Below are 21754 nucleotides of genomic sequence, written 5' to 3'. Positions count from 1 at the left end.
CTGAATGATTAACACCTGTCCTTTCATGCATAATTTTAAAAAGTGAAATCATTTTTGACATTATATATTTTAAAGGGAAGAAATATGGAGAAGGGGTTTTCAAAAGCCCTTGTCATAATGTTCAGCACTTCATATGACTATCAGCAAATTAAATAAGTTGTTCTGATTCAATGACAGGCTGTCACCACAGAAAAACAAGTTTCATCAAAGCTTACATTCTTACAGTATACACAGCAATGCATTTGTATTGTAAAAAGGTACTTTTTTATACAGATGAAGCAAAACAAATTTTTTACTGGCTGACACACAAAGCAGGGAAAAGTTTCCAACAATACTGGGCAATGGCACCTGCTCCTTGTGTAGCTTTTGTCTGTTTACTGAGGAAGAACTTTGTGTTAGGTTTTCTTCGTCCTCTGTTCTAGCTCATGCTGGTGTTTAATAAGACGTTCTATTTCTGTTCCAAGTGTTTGCAGATTTTCCTTTAACAATTGGAAAAAGAGGGGGAAAAAAACAGAACTACTAAGTATAATAAGTAAAAAGATTCAGTTTGAACTATTTTTGCCTAAATTCTGAACTGAAACAGTGACAGTCTTAAATGCCATGTGAGATTAAACTAGGCACACAGCTGTTTTCAGTAAAGTAATCCTGTACACTTCAGAGTCAGACACTCTTTTTACTGAAGCTATAGCAAATTTTAGTGCCTAAAAATATTACCAGATTAAAAAAATTATTTTTTAAATCCATTACTAACCATCAAGGCCCAAACAGCACAGATAGAATAACTGGGTCAGATAATAGCTGCAAAAAATAAAATAAAGCTGGAATACATTAGAAAATAAATGCCTCAATCTTAAAGTCTCAGTAATCAATTATAACTAATTGTAATATATGTCAAAGGCCACCCATTGCAAAGTAAATGACTCAGTAAATGACTCATCTTAGCATCCATCCAACAGCTAAACTGATTTTCTTGCTATTTCTTTCTTTCCTGCTAATTTTAAAAATTGTACTTTTCAAAAAGAGAAAAACACAAAATTTTATCTATGGAAAAAATGGCTACCCCGCATTACAGAAATAGTCCATCCATGTGTTGGATCGAACTATGAAAGAGGCACCATTTTTGCCATGTTTATTGGTTGGTAAGTGAATGAGAAATACAAATACCTTCAAAGTAATATTTTTCAATAACGTATCCTCCAAAACAGCCTGTAGTTTTCGGTTGATCTCCAAAGAGAGTTCCAATGTTAATCCACTATCAGCTGGATGGGATGTGTACAAAGATGCCATGATGCCACCCCGTCTACTTAAATGGACTTTGTTAAAATCAGATGCCTCTGAAGAAAGTGTGCCTGATTCTTCTCGTAAAATGTAACTCTGAATTATTCTGCAAAATAAAACGACACTATCAGTTATGGCCTTGCAGAATTACAAACACTGTAACTTGCAAGAGTCGACTAATCATAAGCTTAAAGATGATTAGCATAAAGTAATTATCAATTAGTTAATAACAGAACTATATTAGAAAATAAAGGGGTTTTCCTTATTCAGATGGTTTCTTAAACAATCCCATTTTTGTTCTAACATGGTATTTAGATTAAAGATACATAAACATTGCTTTTCTATTTTTTTCCTTATTACTTTAAATCAAAATATGTGAGCAATTTATTGTTCCAGTTTCAGTTAATATTTTCTATTTTCCTGTCATTAAACTTAAAACTGTGTCTTACTCTTTTTCGTTTAAAAGTCATGGGCAAATTTTTCTCTAAGTCTAAAATTATTTCAAAATAACAATTTTTAAGTCATGGGTAAAGACCCACAATATTACTTAAATGAATATGGTATCTGTGAGAGGAATTTGGCCCAGCACAGGCTCTGGAGTCAGTCAGAGCTGGGTTTGGATTTCCAACTCTTGGTCTGTCACTTACAGGATGAGTGGTGACTCTGGAACATTTAGTAATTTGACCTGAGCCCCAGTTAATTAACCTGTCAAATTAGACACAGTGGTCCCCAACCTTTTTGGCACCAGGGACCAGTTTCGTGGAAGAGAATTCTTCCACGGCCTGGTGGGGTGGGGTGGGCTGGTTCAGGCAGTAATGCGAGCGATGGGGAGCTTGCATTACCGAGTGTTGGGGACCCCTGAACTAGAGGACTCATTCTCTCCCTGGGTAGTTTTAAGAAATCAATGAGATATTAAGTCACAGGCACAGTGCCTTATATTTATATTTCTCTACTATATTTAGTAGATGCCCAATAATATCTCACTATGTCCTGCCCAACAGGAATGATAATCCACAACCCCATTATCTCTTAAAACCACCGTCTTGAAAATAAAAAGCTAAGTAGAGCACTGTTTTTAAGTCCAAAGGTATTTTAGTATCTTAAAAAATCAGTGTCTACTGAACTCTGTATCACCTTAAAGGAAAGACCTGTGTTTTCTTTCATGTTTGTAGTCCCAAAACCTAGAACATAAATAAGTGATCAACAAAAGATTGGGAACTGAATGACTTTAGTTTTAAGAACTATTTTTTGAAAGAAAGGCTCTTGATATGATTAATTTTGAACACAATAACTTTACCATGTGAATAATGGTATTTTGAACACAGATTACAGTACCATAATAATACATACTTTGTTTTTTTCCTAATTTCTTCCACCAATTGTTTGATGTGATCCTCCATAAATTCTATCTTTTCATTTTTCCGAGCATGTGCCTTTTGCAGCCTTACTATCCTCTCAATCAGCATGGCCTTGTCTACTTCTGGAAAGTTATCCACAGCTACTGACGACCCAGTATTTTCTGGAGATCGATCTTCTGCACTGCTTCGAGCATTGAGGGACCCTGAAGACAAACAAAATCCACTTATTGTACTTAGTCTGGAGTCAGCTCTAATCTCATCTATTATTTCTTCTATTATCATTTTCATTCATTTAACAGAATTGGATACAGAACACAAGTCATACCTGACCTGAGTTCTTGTTTCTGAATACATTGATGATAGAAAAAAGGATCTAGGGCTTCCCTGGTGGCGCAGTGGTTAAGAATCTGCCTGCCAGTGCAGGGGACATGGGTTCAAGCCCTGGTCCGGGAAGATCCCACATGCCACAGAGCAACTAAGCCTGTGCGCCAAAACTACTGAAGCCCGCGCGCCTAGAGCCTGTGCTCCGCAAGAAGAGAAGCCACCACAATGAGAAGCCAGTGCACCGCAACAACGAGTAGCCCCTACTCACCGCAACTAGAGAAAGCCTGTGCGCAAAAATGAAGACCCAACGCAGCCATAAATAAGGAAGGGAAGGAGGGAGGGAGGGAGGGAGGAAAGGAAGAAGGGTCTAGTATGTCTCTCAGGAATAGAATGAGTAAGTGCAATAGAGAAACGAGGAACTCCAGAAAAGTCAGAAAAACAAGTCTGAAGTGACACCAAAATTAAACTGAGACAGACACAGATAAAGACAGAAGACAGAATATAGCCAGTGGGTTAAGCTCTGCAGCCAGTCTTCCTAGGTTCAAATCTTACTTCTCCACTTTCTAGCTGTGTGACTTTGGACAAGTTAACTCTCTGTATCAAGGTCACTTCATCTCAAAATGTGAATCATAATATGATTTGCCTCGTAGGGCTGTTATCCTCATTTAAATTAGTTAACATGTCTGAAGTGCATGAACAGCATATATAGTATGTACAAAGTAAATGTTAGCTATTATTTTTACCAATATCATTTGAAAAGAATTTCTAATCCTTTTTATCCTACAAAGACACATTTTTTTCCCAACCCTATTATGTAGATTTAAGACAAGTAATATATCTTTTCCAAGGTCATCACAAATAAATGGTAGAGCTGGGATCTAAATACCCATGTGTAACCTCAAACCCATGTTCTTTCTACTACACAATTTTCCCACTATTGTAACAGTTGATGATGTTTTTTCCCCTAATGTGCAACTCCTGGGAGGCAGTGTAATGTAGTGGCGTGCAGACTCAAGAGCCTGAGAGTTCTGTTACTGTGGATTTTGGGAAAGTCATGCAAACACTATGAATCTTAAGTTTCCCCATCTGTAAAATGGGAATACAACACTTATTTCACATGGCTGTTCTGTGAGTAAATGGTATGTTTAAAACATTTAGCACGGTTCTTGGCATTCCAAAAATGGTAAATATGCTGATATTTTGCCAATTATCATTTTCACAGTGCTATCGATCATAATTTTACAGACTTAATTTTTGCTTTAGACTATAGGTATATTTACCATGAGAAAAGCAAAAAGATTTAAAAATACACACACACACACACACACACACACATATATATATATAAAATCTGATATATAATGATGACCATTTCATTAGCTCTCAGGCGTTAAAAGTAATATAAAATTAAAAGAAAAAGAAAGAGCATACTATACCAAATCTCTCTATAGATGGATACAAATCTGAATTTAAAAATGGAAGAGTAAACTGTTGCACAGAATAAAGAAGCAGGTAAGGAAGAGGAGGTAGGGAGACAGATGGTATAGAACCCCATGACAAACTTGAAACCCTGTCTAATGATTAAACTTAAACATTTAACTGGAAATATTTTTTACAACATAATTATGTACAACTACTGCTTTTTATAATTCAAAATTAAAGAAAAGCATATCGATACTTATTAAAACAAAAAATCCTATTTCTTTTCCTTTTTTTTTGGCTGTGCCGCGGCTTGTGGGATCTTAGTTCCCTGACCAGGGATTGAACCCGCACCCTTGGTAGTGAAAGCACAGAGCCCTAAGCACTGGACCACCAGGGAATTCCCGAAAAATGCTATTTCTTTTTATAATCAATCACTAAAAAACAACTGTAAAACCATTAGTTTTTCACCTGATGAACTAGAACGACTTCCCATGCTGCTGACTTCTTTATCATAGCTTCCATTCTCAACCTGATCTAACTTTCTTCGTGCTGCAGGAAAAAGAAATGGATTACTTGTGACAACTGTCATGACCATTGGCCCCCACTATCTCTGATTTTAATCGCTAAAATCACTTAGGCCAAAATGGCATAAACAACAAGAGAAATTTCTTGAATATGTACTTTCGAAAGGAGGGCTGTAGGGTCATTCATATAAAATGACATCTAGAAATGTACAGGTCATATACAAAACATATGGAAACAACATTATGATAACAACTGATACTGGCATCACTTAGGTACACAGAACCTAACTTTTGGAGTCCTGAAAGATTTCGAAGAGCTCTACAGTACCAAAAATTTCCCCCAAATTTCCCTTCAATCACATCTATGAAAACAAACTAAATTCTTACGGCAAATATCTGAATATATTTATATTAAGTAAATGCTAAGTCTCTTTTTCCATATTACTATATTTCACCCTATTTTAATACAAATAAAGCAGTGGGGAATAGTAGAGAATAGGATGTCAGAATACATCTCTTATTCATCTTTGTATCCAATCACATAGCACAGACTCCCAATTTGTATGAATTTTTAAATGTAAGAAATCTGGGTTCCAGTTCTAGATGCTAATTGTTGTGTTCAGGTAATTTATAACCTTTCTGGATCTGTTTCCCCTAAGATTAAGGGTTAGGGTTCAATGATTTCTAAGTGAGAGGTCTACAAGGTAGGGGCAGGTACCCTAGATGCTGCACAAAACAACTCACAGACAAGGGTAGGGAGAAAATATCAGAACTCTATTTATACTTATATTTAATCTAATCTTTTTAAATTTGTATTTTTCATGTTTTTCTAATGTGCATAAACTAGAGTAATACATGCTTAAAATTTACAAATAACTAGTTACAAATTGGAGAACAAATACTTAAATACTTTTTTATTGACAGCAGTATGTGATCAACAAAGTCTAGACACTACTGCCCTGGTAAGGTACTTTCCCAATTATTACATTTTGTGGTTCTGTGAATAAATGTCTTTTAACATAGAACATGCTATAAACTATTCATGGAACTACAAGAAGGTCAGCCATGTGGTTTATTAACATTAATACATTAAAAAGAACATACAGCTCTAATCAATGTGGGAGAAACTGAAGTAAAATATATTTTTTCTGTAAATCCTTAACAATGAGAAGAAACAAAAACATTCAAGGTCTAAGTGTAGAAGAATTTTATACCTTGCTGAAGTTGTTTGGTAAGATCCTTGACACTAGAGGCGTGTTTACGTCTTTGAGTTACTAACTCATCTTTTAATTCTTCAACCTGGGTACTCAATGCTTTAACTTCGGTTTGTCTACAAGTGAGTTCGGCTTGCAGAGTCTGGACTTCCTCTTTTCGCAGTTCTTCTTCTTTTAACAATCTACTTTCCTAAATATTAAATACGATAAAAAATACCAACTTTAATATCTGTTTCAATTACTGCTCACAGTTTAAAACCTTAAAAATACAAGGTCTTTCACAGTAAATTCTTCTGTCATCACTCCTTATCAGGTTTTGTTTACTGAGCTCCTCAAATTCTTTACACAGTAACGCAGGGGGATATATTAATGCATCTGCCATTCTATACATGTAAAACAACATGTGATACAGGTCTCTGTATTTTTTTTTTTCAGGTCTCTATGTCTGGACTAAAGTCTCAAATAATTTTTATGAGTAACCTGAAGATACTCTCACTACTTGGCAATATTAAACCATTTTTAAGCTATAAAAATATAGAAATTTAAAGCCCTTTTAAGAAATATATAGTAAATCCAGTTAGGAATGACAAAAACCCTGGTTTTCTTACTTTCAGAAGTGAAGTATTTCTTCCTAACCATGTTAGGGAAACATTTTTATTATAAACTGCATAAGTTGAAAGGAAAAACTGACATTTCTCATAGCATTTGAAATTATCAGAAAGTCAGTGCCAAAAAAAAGAGTTTAATCAACTACCATTAAGTTTATGCTTTTAGGGAAATTTAATTTGTGCTTCTTGCTATGTTGCTTTGAAAGTTAAATGTACACTTATACTTACCAAATTAATATTTGTCTGTTTCATGTGTTCACATTGGCTTTGTAACTGACTTTCACTACAGGAAAGTTTATCAAACTGTGACTGCAAAGAATTGGATTCAGATTGAAGTTGTGCATTCTTACTAGTAAGCTTTTCTGTAAACAGTAGTAGCTCAGATTCTCTTTTCCTACTGCCTTCGATGTCTTTTTGTAGGTCATTAATCAAAGAATTAAGACTCTCCACTTCTTCCTTCAAATTTTCAATTTCTTGTTTACCTCTAAAAAACAAAGTTTATATTTAAGAAAAAAATTAAACTATTAAAAGACATTAATGGTTTGAGAATTTTCATCGAATGAAATGCTTTATGAAGGTACTTTTATTCATTCATCCAAATATTTATTTGGATTACTATGAATGCCTAATATATGCTAGGAACTAAGAGCTGGGAATATACATAAGCAAGACTGACATGGCCCCTGCTTTCAAAGAGCTTTTAGGCAAGTAGTGTGAAAAAACATTTTTGATGATGAAAGCACAGAGTGGGTCACCTAAGCTAGTGTAAGTGATGAGTAAACTAATATTTAAAGGGTTAGCAAACTTTTCCTATAAAAGGCCCACACAGTAAACAATGTAGGCTTCTGGAGCATATGGCCTTTGTTGCAACTGTTTAACTCTGCCACTGTAGTGTGAAAGCAGCCACACATAATACATAAAGGAATGAGAGTGGCTGTGTTCCCAAAAAAAAGTTTATTGACAAAAAGAGGCAGTGAGCTGGATTTGGCTTCTGGGCCATAGTTTGCTAATTCCTGAGCTAAAGGAAAAGTAACAGTGAGTAGGAAAACAAAATATGTTCCAGATAGAGGAAAGAGTATGTGCAAAGCTGGGAAGGGAACAAGAGAATGACTTCTTGTTGGTACTAACAAACAGATGTTCAATACTGATGAGGATAAGGACAGTACTATATCCTAGCACTTAACACAGGGCTCGGCACCTAGGAGACAATTAATTAACATTTGTTAACCAACTATTGCTGAAATACAGAATAAAGAAGGAGAAGGCACAGAGGGAGAAGCGAGGTTACTAATGATCTTCCAAGCCATGTTAAGCCATCTGAATTCACTAGGCAATCCTTGAGGCAATGGGAAATCATTGAGAGGTTTGAGATTTCCTTTTTAAAAAAGATTATGCTAACCACAGTGTAGGAAACAGACTAAAAGGGAAGTAAGCAAAAAAACAAAACAAAACAAAACAGTTTGGAAGCCATGGCAGTTTGCCAGATGAGAGCTGATAATGGCTTGGACAATGGTAGCAGCAGTGGGGATGTAAACAGTAAATGGACTTGAAAGATATTAAAGAGTTGGCATCAAAAATATTTTGTGACTGGTTACATGTGTGAGGGAAAGGAAAGAAGAGCCAAGGGTAGCCCCCAGGTTCCTGGGTTGGAAAATCATGTGGATGTCACACTCATCATTCATCTCAGGAACATCAGAGAAGCATATTTGTGGACAAGATATATGAATCAGTATTGGACATATTATAAGTTTGAGGTGTCTTTGATACTTGTGTATCTGGAGCTCAGCAAAAAGGGCTGACGATAATTAACTTGAAGGTCCTGCAGCACACTACTGGAAGAGTTAGGATCACCCAGGGTTATAATAAAATAAGAACAAAAAACAGCTTTATGACATAAAGAGAAGGCTGTCAAGGAGACAGAAAAGATTGGCCAGAAAGTGGGGAGGAACACCAGGAAAGCACAAGGAAATGAAGCCAAAAGAACGGAGCATGTCAAGAAAGGTAATGGGCTTAGTGTGTCCATACTGAAAATTCAAGCAAGGCTTAATCTGGGAAGTATCTACTATATTTAAGGATGCATTAGCAGTTTGTAATGGAATGCTGGGGAATAAGAATAAATGGAGAGGAACAGAAGAACAAAGCATGTGAAGAAATGGAGAACGAGCATAGATGATTCTATAAAGACATTTCTGGTTGTGAAGAAAGGGAGAAAGGAGATCATAGGAGTTTTGATGTCTTTAAGATATAATATTTAAACACAGAAAGAAGAAAAGTCAGTAAAAAGAGGGAGGTAAGAGATAAAGGATAAAGAAGGAATAATAAAGAAAGTCCCTGAGAAGGCAGAAGAGCATGGGATCCACAGTAGGAGTAGAGACCACAATTTGATTCAGAAAGAATAGGAACATTTCTTCCATAATAACAGAAGGAAAAGAAAAATGACTGCAGATGCAGGCAAGTTCATAGGACTGATAGCAAGAGGTTGAGAGAAGTATCACCTGACAGCTCCCTTTTTTTCTGTGAAGTAAGAGGTAATCGCCTGACAAGAGTAAAGAGCAAGGAGAGAGAGAAGATCAGAAGTGTGAAGAAAGCAGTAAGGTTTGGAATAATGCTAAGAAGATGGGGAGAAGGCTCTGACTAAGGACATATGGTAGGACTGGAGATGCATTAGTATTCCCAGTTGAGGCTGCTAACCATGAATTTATAGCAGCACCAATCTGGATGACGTTGAGGATTTCTTCAGCAACACTCAGCAGCCTGGGTGTTGGTAGGGTATGAAAAAGAAGGTATTTGGATCCAGCCTGAATACAGGCTCTCTCAGGTAATGTCGTAAGTAGAATTTAGCTAAATGGTTTTATAAGAAGCTAAGGAATAGGACTTCCCTGGTGGTGCAGTGGTTAAGAATCCGCCTGCCAATGCAGGGGACACAGGTTCGAGCCCTGCTCTGGGAAGATCCCACATGCCGCGGAGCAACTAAGCCTGTGCGCCACAACTACTGAGCCTGAACTCTAGAGCCCAGGAGCCACAACCACTGAGTCCATGCGCCACAACTACTGAAGTCCGCATGCCTAGAGCCTGTGCTCTGCAACAAGAGAAGCCACCACAATGAGAAGCACGCGCACCGCAACAAAGAGTAGCTCCTGCTCACCGCAACTAGAGAAAGCCCGTGCGTAGCAACAAAGACCCAAAGCAGCCCCCCAAAAATAAATAAAATAAATTTATTAAAAAAAAAGAAAAGAAGCCAAGGAATAATGTTACCTCCTGACCTTGAGCTACATACATGCAAAGATATAGACACAGATACATATCTACCTTTTAGAAGAAAAACTACTGTCTATAAGTAATAGAATTTGAAAGCTAAAGAACGGATAAAAAACTACAATCCATTCTGTCTTATAAATAACTACTGCCAATGTTTAGGGAATATAAACTTTGATTTTTAGAAGCCGTGATGGGAACTCCAAAGATAACCCAAAATAAGTTCAAATGAAGACAGGAATTAAAAATTTTTTATCTAGTAAAATATAAAATTATTCTTATTTAGTGCACCAATTGCATTTAAAAACAGAAATGAGATAGAATCAAAAAGCCTGTTGATTATCATAAACAGAAGTTGCTCATTTTATACCTTTGATGCTGCTCCTGTATCTGATCTGCAATTTTCACTTTGTCCAATAAATTCTGAATTTCAGCTTTTTGGCGATTAATAATTTCTTTATATTTTGATAATTCATCTTCTGTTCTCAATCGTTCATCTTCTAGACATTTTACCTATCAAATAATCATAATCGAGTTAAACTACAAACAATATTTTCTTGTTCTTTATTTGCTATTTCAGACAGTGGTTATATATTAATAATCTAAGCTAAATTCTGAAGCAATAATAATTAACATGAAGAAAATATAATAGGAAGTTAACAGTCTTGGGTTTCAGTTTCAGATTTCTCATGATTTAGTCATGGGAGTTTTAGCATGCCACTTCATTTTTGCTGAATCTCCATTTTCTCATCTGAAAAGAGGATGTACCTTCCCTATCTACCTCAAAGTACTGGCATGAAGAACAAATAGAAAGGTACATGAAAGACACTTTAAAAATTATTAAGTGATCGCAAATTCAAGGTGGTTACCTAAAAGCCTATTTCTAAATAAATGAAAGATATATAATGATAACATATTTCACACTTAATTAAAAGGGAAAATATTCTTACAATGAGAACCATAACATTGGAAAATATTTAAGAGGTTGTTAGAAATTAAAACTGTATACAAGGGACTTCCTTGGTGGTCCAGTGGTTTAGAATCCACCTTCCAATGCAGGGGATGTGGGTTCGATCCCTGGTCGGGGAACTAAGATCCCCCATGCCGCAGGGCAACTAAGCCCGTGCACCACAACTACTTAGCCTGCGTGCTCTAGAGCTCACGTGCCACAACTAAGAGAGCCCGCATGCTGCAACTACTGAGCCCACATGCCACAAGTAGAGAGAAGCCTTCGCACCGCAACGAAGAGCCCACGTGCCACAACAGAAGATCCCGCATGATGCAATGAAGATCCTGTGTGCCGCAACTAAGACCCAACGCAGTCAAATAAATAAATAAATAAATAAATAAATAAGCAAACATTTAAGAAAAAAAACTGTATACAAGACTATTAAATATACCTAGGAGAAACGTAAAGGCTTTCTATTATTTTCTTTCTTTTCTTTTTTCATTAATTAATTAATTAATCAATTAATTAACTTTTGGCTGCATTGGGTCTTGCTGCGTGCAGGCTTTCTCTACTTTCTCTAGTTGCAGCAAGCGGGGCTACTCTTCGTTGCGGTGCGCGGGCTTCTCACTGAGGTGGCTTCTCTTTGTTGCGGAGCACAGGCTCGAGGCACGCAGGCTCAGTAGTTGTGGCACGCAGGCTCAGTAGTTGTGGCTCACGGCCTCTAGAGCGCAGGCTCAGTAGTTGTGGCGCACGGGCTTAGTTGCTCTGCGGCATGTGGGATCTTCCCAGTCCAGGGCTCGAATCTGTGTCCCCTGCATTGGCAGGCGGATTCTTAACCACTGCGCCACCAGGGCAGTCCCTATTATTTTCTGACACAGCTCTAAAGCCCATGTAACAGAGGACCAAGGATAACTTACAGATAAAGCAAATGTGCTGTGAAACAGGAATGTTTGGCAAACACTTTAAAGGGACTGAAATGGAAGACACTTTTATTTCTCTAAGAGTCAATTTTGTTGCTAGGGAATTGACATGCTACTCTTTGATTCTGGAATATTTCTATATAAATATCCTTTCTCCAAGATTTAAAAATCAGAATGAGTACAAAATTAAAGATATTTACCCTTCCTCTGGAGTCATGACTAAAGACTGAATTACCTTTGTTCTCAGTGTTCGTAGCTCATCCATGCCCTCCTTAAATGTCCTCTTCAGATCTTCTAGTTCCTTTATTTTGGCATGATGCATCTTTAAAAAAGTTTAAAAGAAACCACAAATCATTATATGCTAAACCAGATCTAAAATTTATTACTTGCTCCTTCCAGAAGGCCTTAAAAGTAGCTGGCAATAAGTACTTGTTGTTTCTCTCCTCTATATTATACCATCCAAGGTATACAAAGAACAAAGCTACTCACTTCTAGCTGGTCAGATTTTTCTTGCATTTGTTTTTCAAGTTCTCCTTTTGTGACTCTAAGCTTGGCATCAAGCTCATTTGATTTAATTTCTTCTGATTCCTGATGGGAAAGAAATGACAAAAGTATGACAATTTTTAAAGTTTTATGCTTTGAAATGTGAAGAAGGCTTTTGCAATTAAGTTTCCTCATCGTGACATACATAGCTCATGTATGTAAAATTGATGACTGTATTCAAAGATTTTAAATATGTCAATTTTGCACCAACTAGAAGAGCATACTTAACATATATAACATCATAGAGTGGGCTTTTTTTTTAAGTTACACCTCTTCTTGTACTCTTCATTCTTCTAACATTTTCTAGTGTTTTTATTTGGTTAAAAACTTCTCTAGTAAGGTCTCGATTTAAGCTGCAAGTACTTTAACATAGGAAATAGCCCGTATTTAATTTAGCTGCCCTACCAAATCTATTCCACACTTTGAATACTGTAGATACAAAAATTTATGAAACAAGAGTACTGATATCTGGCATAATTTGTTACTAATCTATTCAAAAATTTAAGCATACCTGATATGTTTTTATCATATCCTGACAATTTTTCCGAATTTGATCTGCTTCTTCCTTTGCTTGAGTTAATTTTGTTGTTGTCTCTTTGAGTTTATCTTTGGTTTCCTGCATTGACAAAAAGACAATGTGAGATGACAGAAAATATATATTGGTCTCTGTCCCCAGTTCCTGGCACAGAGCTCCTAAAACCCTTGTAATTTTTTAAGTGATAAAAACATTAGGAGCATCTCTTGTTCTAATACTGGTCTTTAACCTCTGTTCCTGTCACAGAGCTCCTGAAATCCTCATAATTTCCCAAGTGATAGGAGTGTCTTTTGTTCTAATGAGGTGACTCTGACTGGACTCCTGGATGGCTTCTGGATGACAGCTGGTCCCCAGAAAGACCAAGCCATGGTTAGAAGCTTGGAATTTTCAACCCTGTCCCCCATTCCCTTGAGAAGGCAGAAGGGTAAAAATGGAGTTAATGATCAATCTCAAGCCTATGTGATGAAGCCTCCACAAAAAAACAAAAGTATGAGGCTTGGGGAGCTTCCAGATGGTGCACACATCCAATATCGGGAAGGTGACACACCCTAACTCCAGAGGGACACAAGCTCCTGCACTTGGGACCTTCCCAGACCTCACCTTATGTATCTCTTTATCTGACTGTTCATCTGACCCTTTATAATGTCCTTTAATAAACTGGTAAAGGTATGTAACTGTACTCATTCCCCGAGTTCTGTGTAGTACCGTAGCAAATTTTTGAACCCATGGCGGGGGGCGGTTCTTAGAACCTCCGATCTATAGCCAGTTGATCAGACGCACAGGTGATAACCTGGGCTTGGGACTGGTGCCTGAAGTGGGAGGTGGGGGAAGTCTTGTGGGATTGAGCCTTTAACCTGTGGGATCTGACACTATCTCTGGATCGATAGTGTCAAAACTGAGTTAAGTTGTAGGCCACTCAGCTGGTATCACAGAGAATTGCTTGTTGTGGGGGAAAGCCTTCACACATTGGTAACCAGAAGTGACAGAAGTGAAGTGTTCTGTGTAAAAGTAAAAGAGACACAAAGGGAAGAAATCCACAGTAGGGAGAACTGGATTTTTCCCTACACTGAAGGAAAACTGGGTTTCTCCTTTACAGACAGCAACAAGGTTGGCATAGTGATGTGATGAATGGTGAGAATAATGACCAGACAGTAGAGAAAGTTCTTGTCTTAGCACTGTCACTGGAGTCAGATACTATTCTAGTAATAACATTTTATGCTTCTGACAAAAAACTAAATGTGGCCTGAACAGTTAATTGATAGTCATTAAATAAAGTTAAATTTGATAGAGTTTTCATCAAATCACTAGAAGTTACTAACCTGAAAAGACAAAAAGAGCAAAGTGTTTAAGTAGTTCTTTGTAGACCCATATAAAAGACAATTCTTTGGTTTATGGCCAAGGTATCTATTCAAAACTTTTTTACAGATTCATGCTGCAATTTGGTTTCTGTCCCTAACTACTCTCCTAAAATAACAATTCTGAAGGTCTGCAGGGACTACTTTCTCATCAAATCCAATTGCTTTTTCTCATTTCTTATTCTTGACTTACCTGTTCCAGTTCTGATCACTCCTGACTCTTTGAATAGCCTTCCTATGTTTACAAGACAACATACTCCTGTTTTTGCCCACTTCATCATTGCCTTCGCTGTCTCCTTGACTAGCTAGACTTCCTGTGGTGACTGTCCAAGTACAGCCCTACCCTGTAGCTCCAACGTTCTCCTTCAGAGTACCCATCCAGTCCCATAATTTGGGCTATCATGTGGATTTCAAATGAGAGTTTAGGTATCATCTCCTCCTAGTAGCTTCCCTTCAGAAAGGGGCAGAAGCTGCTATTCTGCCTTCCCATAGATAGAATCCAGGGACTCCCTAGATTGTAACACCTGATACATTGTCCAGTAGCTTACATGCTTCCCCCATTGAGGATACAGCTTCTGGGTAACACCTAGCTCAGCAGTTGCCACATATTAATTGTTCACGTAATAAATGTTGAATTAACGAAGGAATACCTAACATAAACCTTGTGTTCTAGTTAGGCTGGTTTTCCCAAACACCAAATATTCATCTCCCTTTTCTCTCTTATCTTGCTGTTCCTCCACTTGGAATGCCTTTCCTGTCATCTCTTAATGTAAACTGCATCTATCCTTCACACACCGCTTCTTATACGTCATTTTGTTTTTGGATAAACCTACCACACAATTAAGTGCCTACTTACATACTTTCAGTTGCAGGTCTTTTAAAAATAATTTGACTTACATTAAAACTGTGTTATTTTAAAAATATAAACATTTGAAGGCTTTTTCAAATATTGTTTTTTAAAATATGAGAATATTAGCTCAACAAGAAGGAGGAGAGATAGAGAACGGAACTTTATCTGTTTCCCCCCCCACTTCTATATCATCAATAACTAAAACAGAGCCTGATACATAGTAGGTACTCACTTCATTTACTCAAAACATAGCAATTGAGAGATTCCTGTGTCAAATACAATTTTAAATGGTTTGTAGCCCTGTGTGAGCCCTAAGGATTGTTGCCCCTACTCCTTCTGGCAGTTCTTTCTCTGACCATATAGTTTCCTAACACTCATTTGCTGATCAGCAATTAGCTCAGAAACCTACCATTCTCTAACCTATCTTTGACCACTGTCAACACAGACACCTCTCCCTACAGTTTTCTCTGATATTATAATATACAAATATCCAAAGGTTAACAGTTCTACCAACTTAGGATTATTTAAAGAGATGCCAATGATAATTTAAACAATATCATCAAGCCTATTTTTGAAAATGTGGTAACTGTTATAAATAACATGGCTTTGTTTAAATAATATTTCAAAGTTTTTTTTTTTTTACTTCACATTCTATCATCTTCAGATTTTTATTACTGCTTATACCAGTTCAGTTAGTGCTTAAAATTATGGCATCAGGTACCAGCCTTTATCACCACTTTTTATTATATTGTTTAATAATATGATATTCATTATACACAATACCAACAGAATTATATTCATAATAAACAGATAAGGAAACTTTTCTTTATTATGTTTATATTTAATTTAAAAATTCATATTTCTTGATTATAAGAATTGTATCACTAATATTTTTTTAAGAATTTCCAGAGTTTACTTTCAATTTTGATAACCTACATATTCTCCTCTTCCCCCTGAACCTGACAATGTTTAATATAAAATACAGCACACTAAAAATGCTTAAAGAACAAAGTCATTGGGGGGTTAAAAACAATGAATGATAAAACAACATTCTATCCAATTTAATATGTAAATCATGCAAGGAAATATCTTTTCACAGTCACCAAATATTCAGGCCCAAGCTATCCTACAGGAGTCACTAAGCTTTATGCCTCATTAATAACTATTACTGCACGTGCTCTTAAAACTGATTCTAATAATTTTTCCACTGTATTACAGTACTCACCTTGTGTGAATCCATTTCTCCTTTTAATTTGTTTTGTGCCCATTTTACTTTAATGATGTGAGAGTTGATATCTTCCTTTAATTTGTCTATTTCTCTGACGAGTCTAGTAGTTTCACCTTCCTAAAATAATATCACTAGGTCATATTTTTCATTTAAACAACCAACCATTCATTTGTGTATCTTTTATATCTCAAGATAATCAATGCAATAACACTATAATTCAGGGCTAGCACATTATGGCCTATAAACTGACTTAAAGTTCAAATCATAAGAGGACAGTAAAAGCCTAAAACCAATTAATAGACATAAGATGATTAACATTTATATTTTAACCAACTAGTACGCTGTGAGTATAAGCATACCTTTCTGATTCTTCTCAACTGGCTGACATTAAGGTGAAATATGAATTAAATTGGTTTTGCCAGAATTCTTGAGAACAATGACAACATTCCTGAACTAAAAGTTAATTAATAAAAAATAACATTGATTACCAAGAAATGATAACCTACTGGACACAAGACCACATCATGAGGATGCTAGTTAATAGCAAGGACTCTGAATAGCACAGTAATTAAATCTCCTTGGACAGCATGTAAGAACATGTTTTTCTACAAGTAAAATATAAATTCTATTCTATGATGTGTAAGTGTTACATTAAGATTCTGGTCAAAGTATACTTCTGGCTCAAAAACTACTCACATTTTGACACACCACGTATATCTTTTACCAAAACAGACTCTTCCTTTGAAGCACAAAGTCATTTCTTCAACATGCAGATTTTAAAAGAAAGTTTTTTAAAAGATCTGTCTAATAAACAACATGTCAGTTTCTCATCTTTTCATAGGAAAAACTTTCTGCAGCTAAGTAACAAGATATTGGAATTATTAAAGCATTCACATTCTTTGAAGGTAAACTAAGAAAAACAACTTTATGTTTAACAGTGGTTTAACCATGTTAAGTTATGATTATTTGATTAAATAAGGAAAAGCAAAGAGAATAAGCTTCAAATAAGATACAATATCAAAAGTTATACCTTTGTTTCGTACAGCTGGTGCAACCGTCCTTTCTCTTGAGAAAGTTGCTTAATTTTGTTAGTGTTTTTCTCATATTCTTTGTTTGCATCTCTAAGTTTTTTTTCAAGTATCTCTTTCTCCTTTCGAAGGTCTAAAGATTCCTTCTCACCTCTTACATACTTCATTACCATTGCTTCTTTTTCCTGGCGTGCCTCCTCACATTTCTTGTTGGCCTTTGAAAAAAATATCTAGCATTAATAAAACATATTTTTCAAATAAAAATTAATTAAAACAAATAACATTTTCCTATAATATCACCAATGTATTTTTTGGTCTTTTACACAAGATTTTCAGGACCTGTGTCATGAAATTTTAAAAAAGAGAAATGATACAATGAACAAATTAATATCACTAATATTTGCTTCTTCCCTTTCCTATTCCTCTTCCTTTAGCTAATATGGTTGCTGTCTTCTGTTTACTCCTTCAGATCACTTTTCCACTCTTTCCCAGCCCACCCTGTGCTCTGGGAAAGTGACCATCAGGGACCATATCAACAAGTTTCTTTGCCCTCATACTTACAGTTGGGTTTGGCCAACAGGAGGCACTAAGCAGAAGATTAGGAGGATAGGCAGAGAATAAGATCTGGCTCCTCCAGAATCACACATTGTTCCTGTCAGGTGACCTCTCTATGCAACTACCTTCTCTGGGTTGTACTACCTGCACCGTTTCCTTATTCATTTAGCCCAAAGAGTGATAATGGCTCCTCCAGCAGCCCCAAGATCCTGCATTTTCCCAGGTTGGACTCCCTAAATCTCACCCATACCTTTGTAAAGAGTCCTTTTATGAAATTCTCCCCAAATCACCAGTTTCTGTTTTCTGTCAGGATCCTGACTCTATGGCTGACAATTTCTAAAATCTATAATCTTAGCTCCCTCACAAAAAAGTAATATGCTAATTAGTGATCGCTGAGTTCCTCTGTATGAAAAGTATTTGGCATTTTAATAAGAAATACCTAATTGGATTAGGTGTGACATCTATCTATATACTAACTTAAAATTCTCTGTAACTATAAGCTGGTACTCCATACTGTGAAATTTCATACAATGAAAACTTCTACAGATAGCCCTTCATTTAAGTAAATTCATAGTTTGCAAATATGATGAAGCACATACTTATTTTACAGAAGATGGATCCTTAAACTTTAAGGCTCTTCAATGGCATCTAGTGGTAAACTCCAACTAATACTATAACTGAATTGAAGTAGGTTTAGCATTAGGATAATGTGGGAAAACCTCCTATGCTCTGATGAAAAGTGACTGACAAAAAATGTTTCATGAAGTTCTGCTACAGCTGATAAACACATCTAGTAACCACTCAAAACACTATACATATAAGCACTTTGAAAAATCATCCAATTGGGATTTTTTCCCCCATTGAAATAGCCTACTAATTTTCAAGAGAAATTAAAGAAAACACTGGAATAGGGATGGCAGAGATCCCTGAGGATTTGATGACATGCTTGTGGACAAATGATTGACAAAACCGTGATGGAACTGGCTGACAGAATTAGCTAGATTTTTAGATAATTGAATAACTGTACTTAGAAAAAGTCAACTAATGGTAATGTCAACTTTAAAAGAAGTCCAGTTCCATGATAACTTAATGCTTAGATAATGGATTAGCTTTTGGGAACACAATGAAGAATAAGCCATGGTAAGTCCTGGAAGAGCTCACTACCTAGTAAGAACAACACATAAACGAAGATTATAAAACAAATAATTTCTAGTGGATGAATGTACAAAGTTCTTTGAAAATACAAAAATACTAACAGTCCCTGGGAAGGGTTGGCATGAAGGGTGAAAGATGCTATTTGTACTTGAACTAGGTGCTATACTTGAGCTAGACACTGAAGGATTCAGTAAAGGGATCAGTCAAGGAAAGGAATTCAAGGTAGAGTGGTTATCATGTGCAAATGCCTAAAAGTATAAAATAGCATGATATATTTAGAGGACATTAAGTTATTCTGTAGTGCTTAAATTTGGTGTGTTGATTGCAGTGGAGAGGAAGTAGTTATAAAACAGAAAAGGAGGTAGAGATCAGACCCTGAAAGGAAGAAGGACTTCTCTTGTCATGCTAATGATTTGAGATTTTATCCTACAGGCAAAGAGAAGCCAAAGAAGGATTTAATAAAAGGTGTTTTAAATGTTATTAAATTAAATTGTGTTTTAAAAAGATACCTGGTAGCAACATGGAAACTTCATTGAAGTTAAGAGATAAGAAGCAGAAAAAAGATAATTATAATACATGAGATAACATATTATTAGGTTCTTAACTACAGCAGGGAATGTGCACCAGAATGTCCTGTTACTCAGAGTCATCCCTGAATCAGCTGCAAAAGAATAACCTGGGGTGGGACTTCCCTGGTGATCCAGTGGTAAAGAATCTGCCTTCCACTGCAGGTGACGCAGGTTCGATCCCTGGTGGGGGAACTAAGATCCCACATGCCGCAGGGCAACTAAGCCCGTGCGCCACAACTACTCAGCCCATGCACCTCAGCTAGAGAGCCCGCGTGCCGCAAACTTCACAGCCCACGCGCTCTGGAGCCCTTGCGCCACAACTAGAGAGGAGCCCGTGCACCGCAATGAAGAGCCCACATGTCGCAACTAAGACACGACACAGCCAAAAATAAATAAATAAATTTAAATTTAAATAAATAAATAAATAAAACAAATGATTTTAAAAAAAAAAAAGAATAACCTGGGGTGCTAAAAGTTCACATTTTCTATATCCCACCCCAGATAATGGCAGCACCTACTTCATAGATTGTTGGGAGTATTAAATGAGATAATTAAGTGACTACTCTTTAAGCTTCTATTGAAAGTCCATTATGGCACAGATAGAGGAAGAGGAGTCAGTAAAAGTCTTCGGATTTGACTAATTTAAGATGTTTATCATTGACTTGGATGAAGATATGAGTAACATAATTGACAGGATTCAATAGTCAGCTAAAATTAAGATAAACTGTAGAAGTAGTTCTGCTTCTCCAAGTATGGCAGATGAACCCTCGCCATTCAAAACACCAAAAATTTTAGATGAAATACAACAAATGTTTTTTTAATGCACAGTTGAGCTCACAAGAAAGTATTTCAGGGCCAAAGAAATTTCAGGGCCAAAAAATCTAAGAAGCAGCAGGAATCCAGAATGCTTCGTTAGGGCTGAATACTTACCAATACAAGGTCATGTGGGGCTGAGGGAGACATGCTATAAAGTCCCTAAGAATTTATAACTAACTCTACCCTCCTGTAAATTTGAGGTTCAGATACATTCTACATATCTGTTCTGAGAAATGGAGAAACCTCAAACTGGAAAATTAAACTGGGGAGTGTACACATGTGTGTGCAGGAACATGTGCACACTCATGCTAGGAAGCTATTTCTAAATAAAACTCACCAGGTTTGGTGACTCTAGGTGAAGGGTAAACAAGTGTTCATTTTACTATTCTTTTACCTTTTCTACAGGCTTAAAAATTCTCAAATCAAAAAGTTGAGAGGAAAAGTTAGGGGAGAAAAGGAATGAAGCCAATCTAGAAACAACTGAATGGAACAATCTCCAAAATCTACATAATAATACCCACCTCTTAGGGTTATCCTGAATATTAAATAAGTGAATACTTGTAAACCATTTTCAGCTACTATCATTAACCTCACCTACACTCATCATTAGAGAGGAAACAGATACAGAGTAGTGAGTGTAGTATGTTGCCATTTGTTTAAAAACAGGGGGGAGGATGGGAGGAAGAAAGGAAATATATACATGCTTGTCCATGCAACAAGTATTCTGAGAAGGATATACAGGAAACTGGCATCAATGGTTGCCTCTGGGAAGGGCGTGGAGTGGGAGAAAAAGTTTGGAAGAAGACATGTTTTACTGTTTGAATTGTTATTGTGCACATTTTACTATCATTTTGTTTTTATTTTAAAATATAATTCCAAAGAATATATATAAGTATTTAAATTTATTTATTTATTTATTTATTTATTTATTTATTTATGGCTGCGTTTGGTCTTTGTTGTTGCGTGCGGACTTTAGACGCGGCGAGCAGGGGCTACTCTTCGTTGCGGTGCGCGGGCTTCTCATTGCAGTGGCTTCTCTTGTTGCGGAGCACAGGCTCTAGGTGCGCAGGCTTCAATAGTTGTGGCACATGGGCTAAGAGTTGTGGTTCATGGGCTGTAGAGCGCAGGCTCATTAGTTGTGGAGCATGGGCTTAGTTGCTCCGTGGCATGTGGGATCTTCCCGGACCAGGGCTCGAAGCCACGTCCCCTGCATTGGCAGGTGGATTCTTAACCACTGCGCCACCAGGGAAGTCCCCAAGAATATACAC

The 21754-nt window shown here is 36.6% G+C and overlaps 1 protein-coding gene across 1 annotated transcript in view; it reads right to left on the bottom strand.

Annotated features, from left to right (window-relative positions):
* Positions 1–241: 241 nt before the first annotated feature.
* CCDC186 (coiled-coil domain containing 186) overlaps positions 242–21754 on the bottom strand; it is a 41783-nt gene continuing 20270 nt past the window's right edge. Inside the window, exons 5-16 of the mRNA XM_061193099.1 lie at positions 17394–17606; positions 16361–16480; positions 12907–13011; positions 12342–12440; positions 12088–12174; positions 10354–10496; positions 6957–7212; positions 6121–6310; positions 4851–4931; positions 2629–2839; positions 1165–1384; positions 242–479 (exon numbers count right to left, since the gene is read on the bottom strand). Coding sequence (XP_061049082.1) covers positions 396–479; positions 1165–1384; positions 2629–2839; positions 4851–4931; positions 6121–6310; positions 6957–7212; positions 10354–10496; positions 12088–12174; positions 12342–12440; positions 12907–13011; positions 16361–16480; positions 17394–17606 — 1809 coding nt within the window. The 3' untranslated portion in view covers positions 242–395. The remainder of the gene's footprint in view (positions 480–1164; positions 1385–2628; positions 2840–4850; positions 4932–6120; positions 6311–6956; positions 7213–10353; positions 10497–12087; positions 12175–12341; positions 12441–12906; positions 13012–16360; positions 16481–17393; positions 17607–21754) is intronic.

This window comes from Eubalaena glacialis, chromosome 1 (assembly GCF_028564815.1).
Source record: "Eubalaena glacialis isolate mEubGla1 chromosome 1, mEubGla1.1.hap2.+ XY, whole genome shotgun sequence".
Taxonomy (NCBI): Eukaryota; Metazoa; Chordata; class Mammalia; order Artiodactyla; family Balaenidae; genus Eubalaena; species Eubalaena glacialis.
Note: the sequence above shows the minus strand (reverse complement) of the source record. Positions and strands in the feature narration are given on the sequence as shown.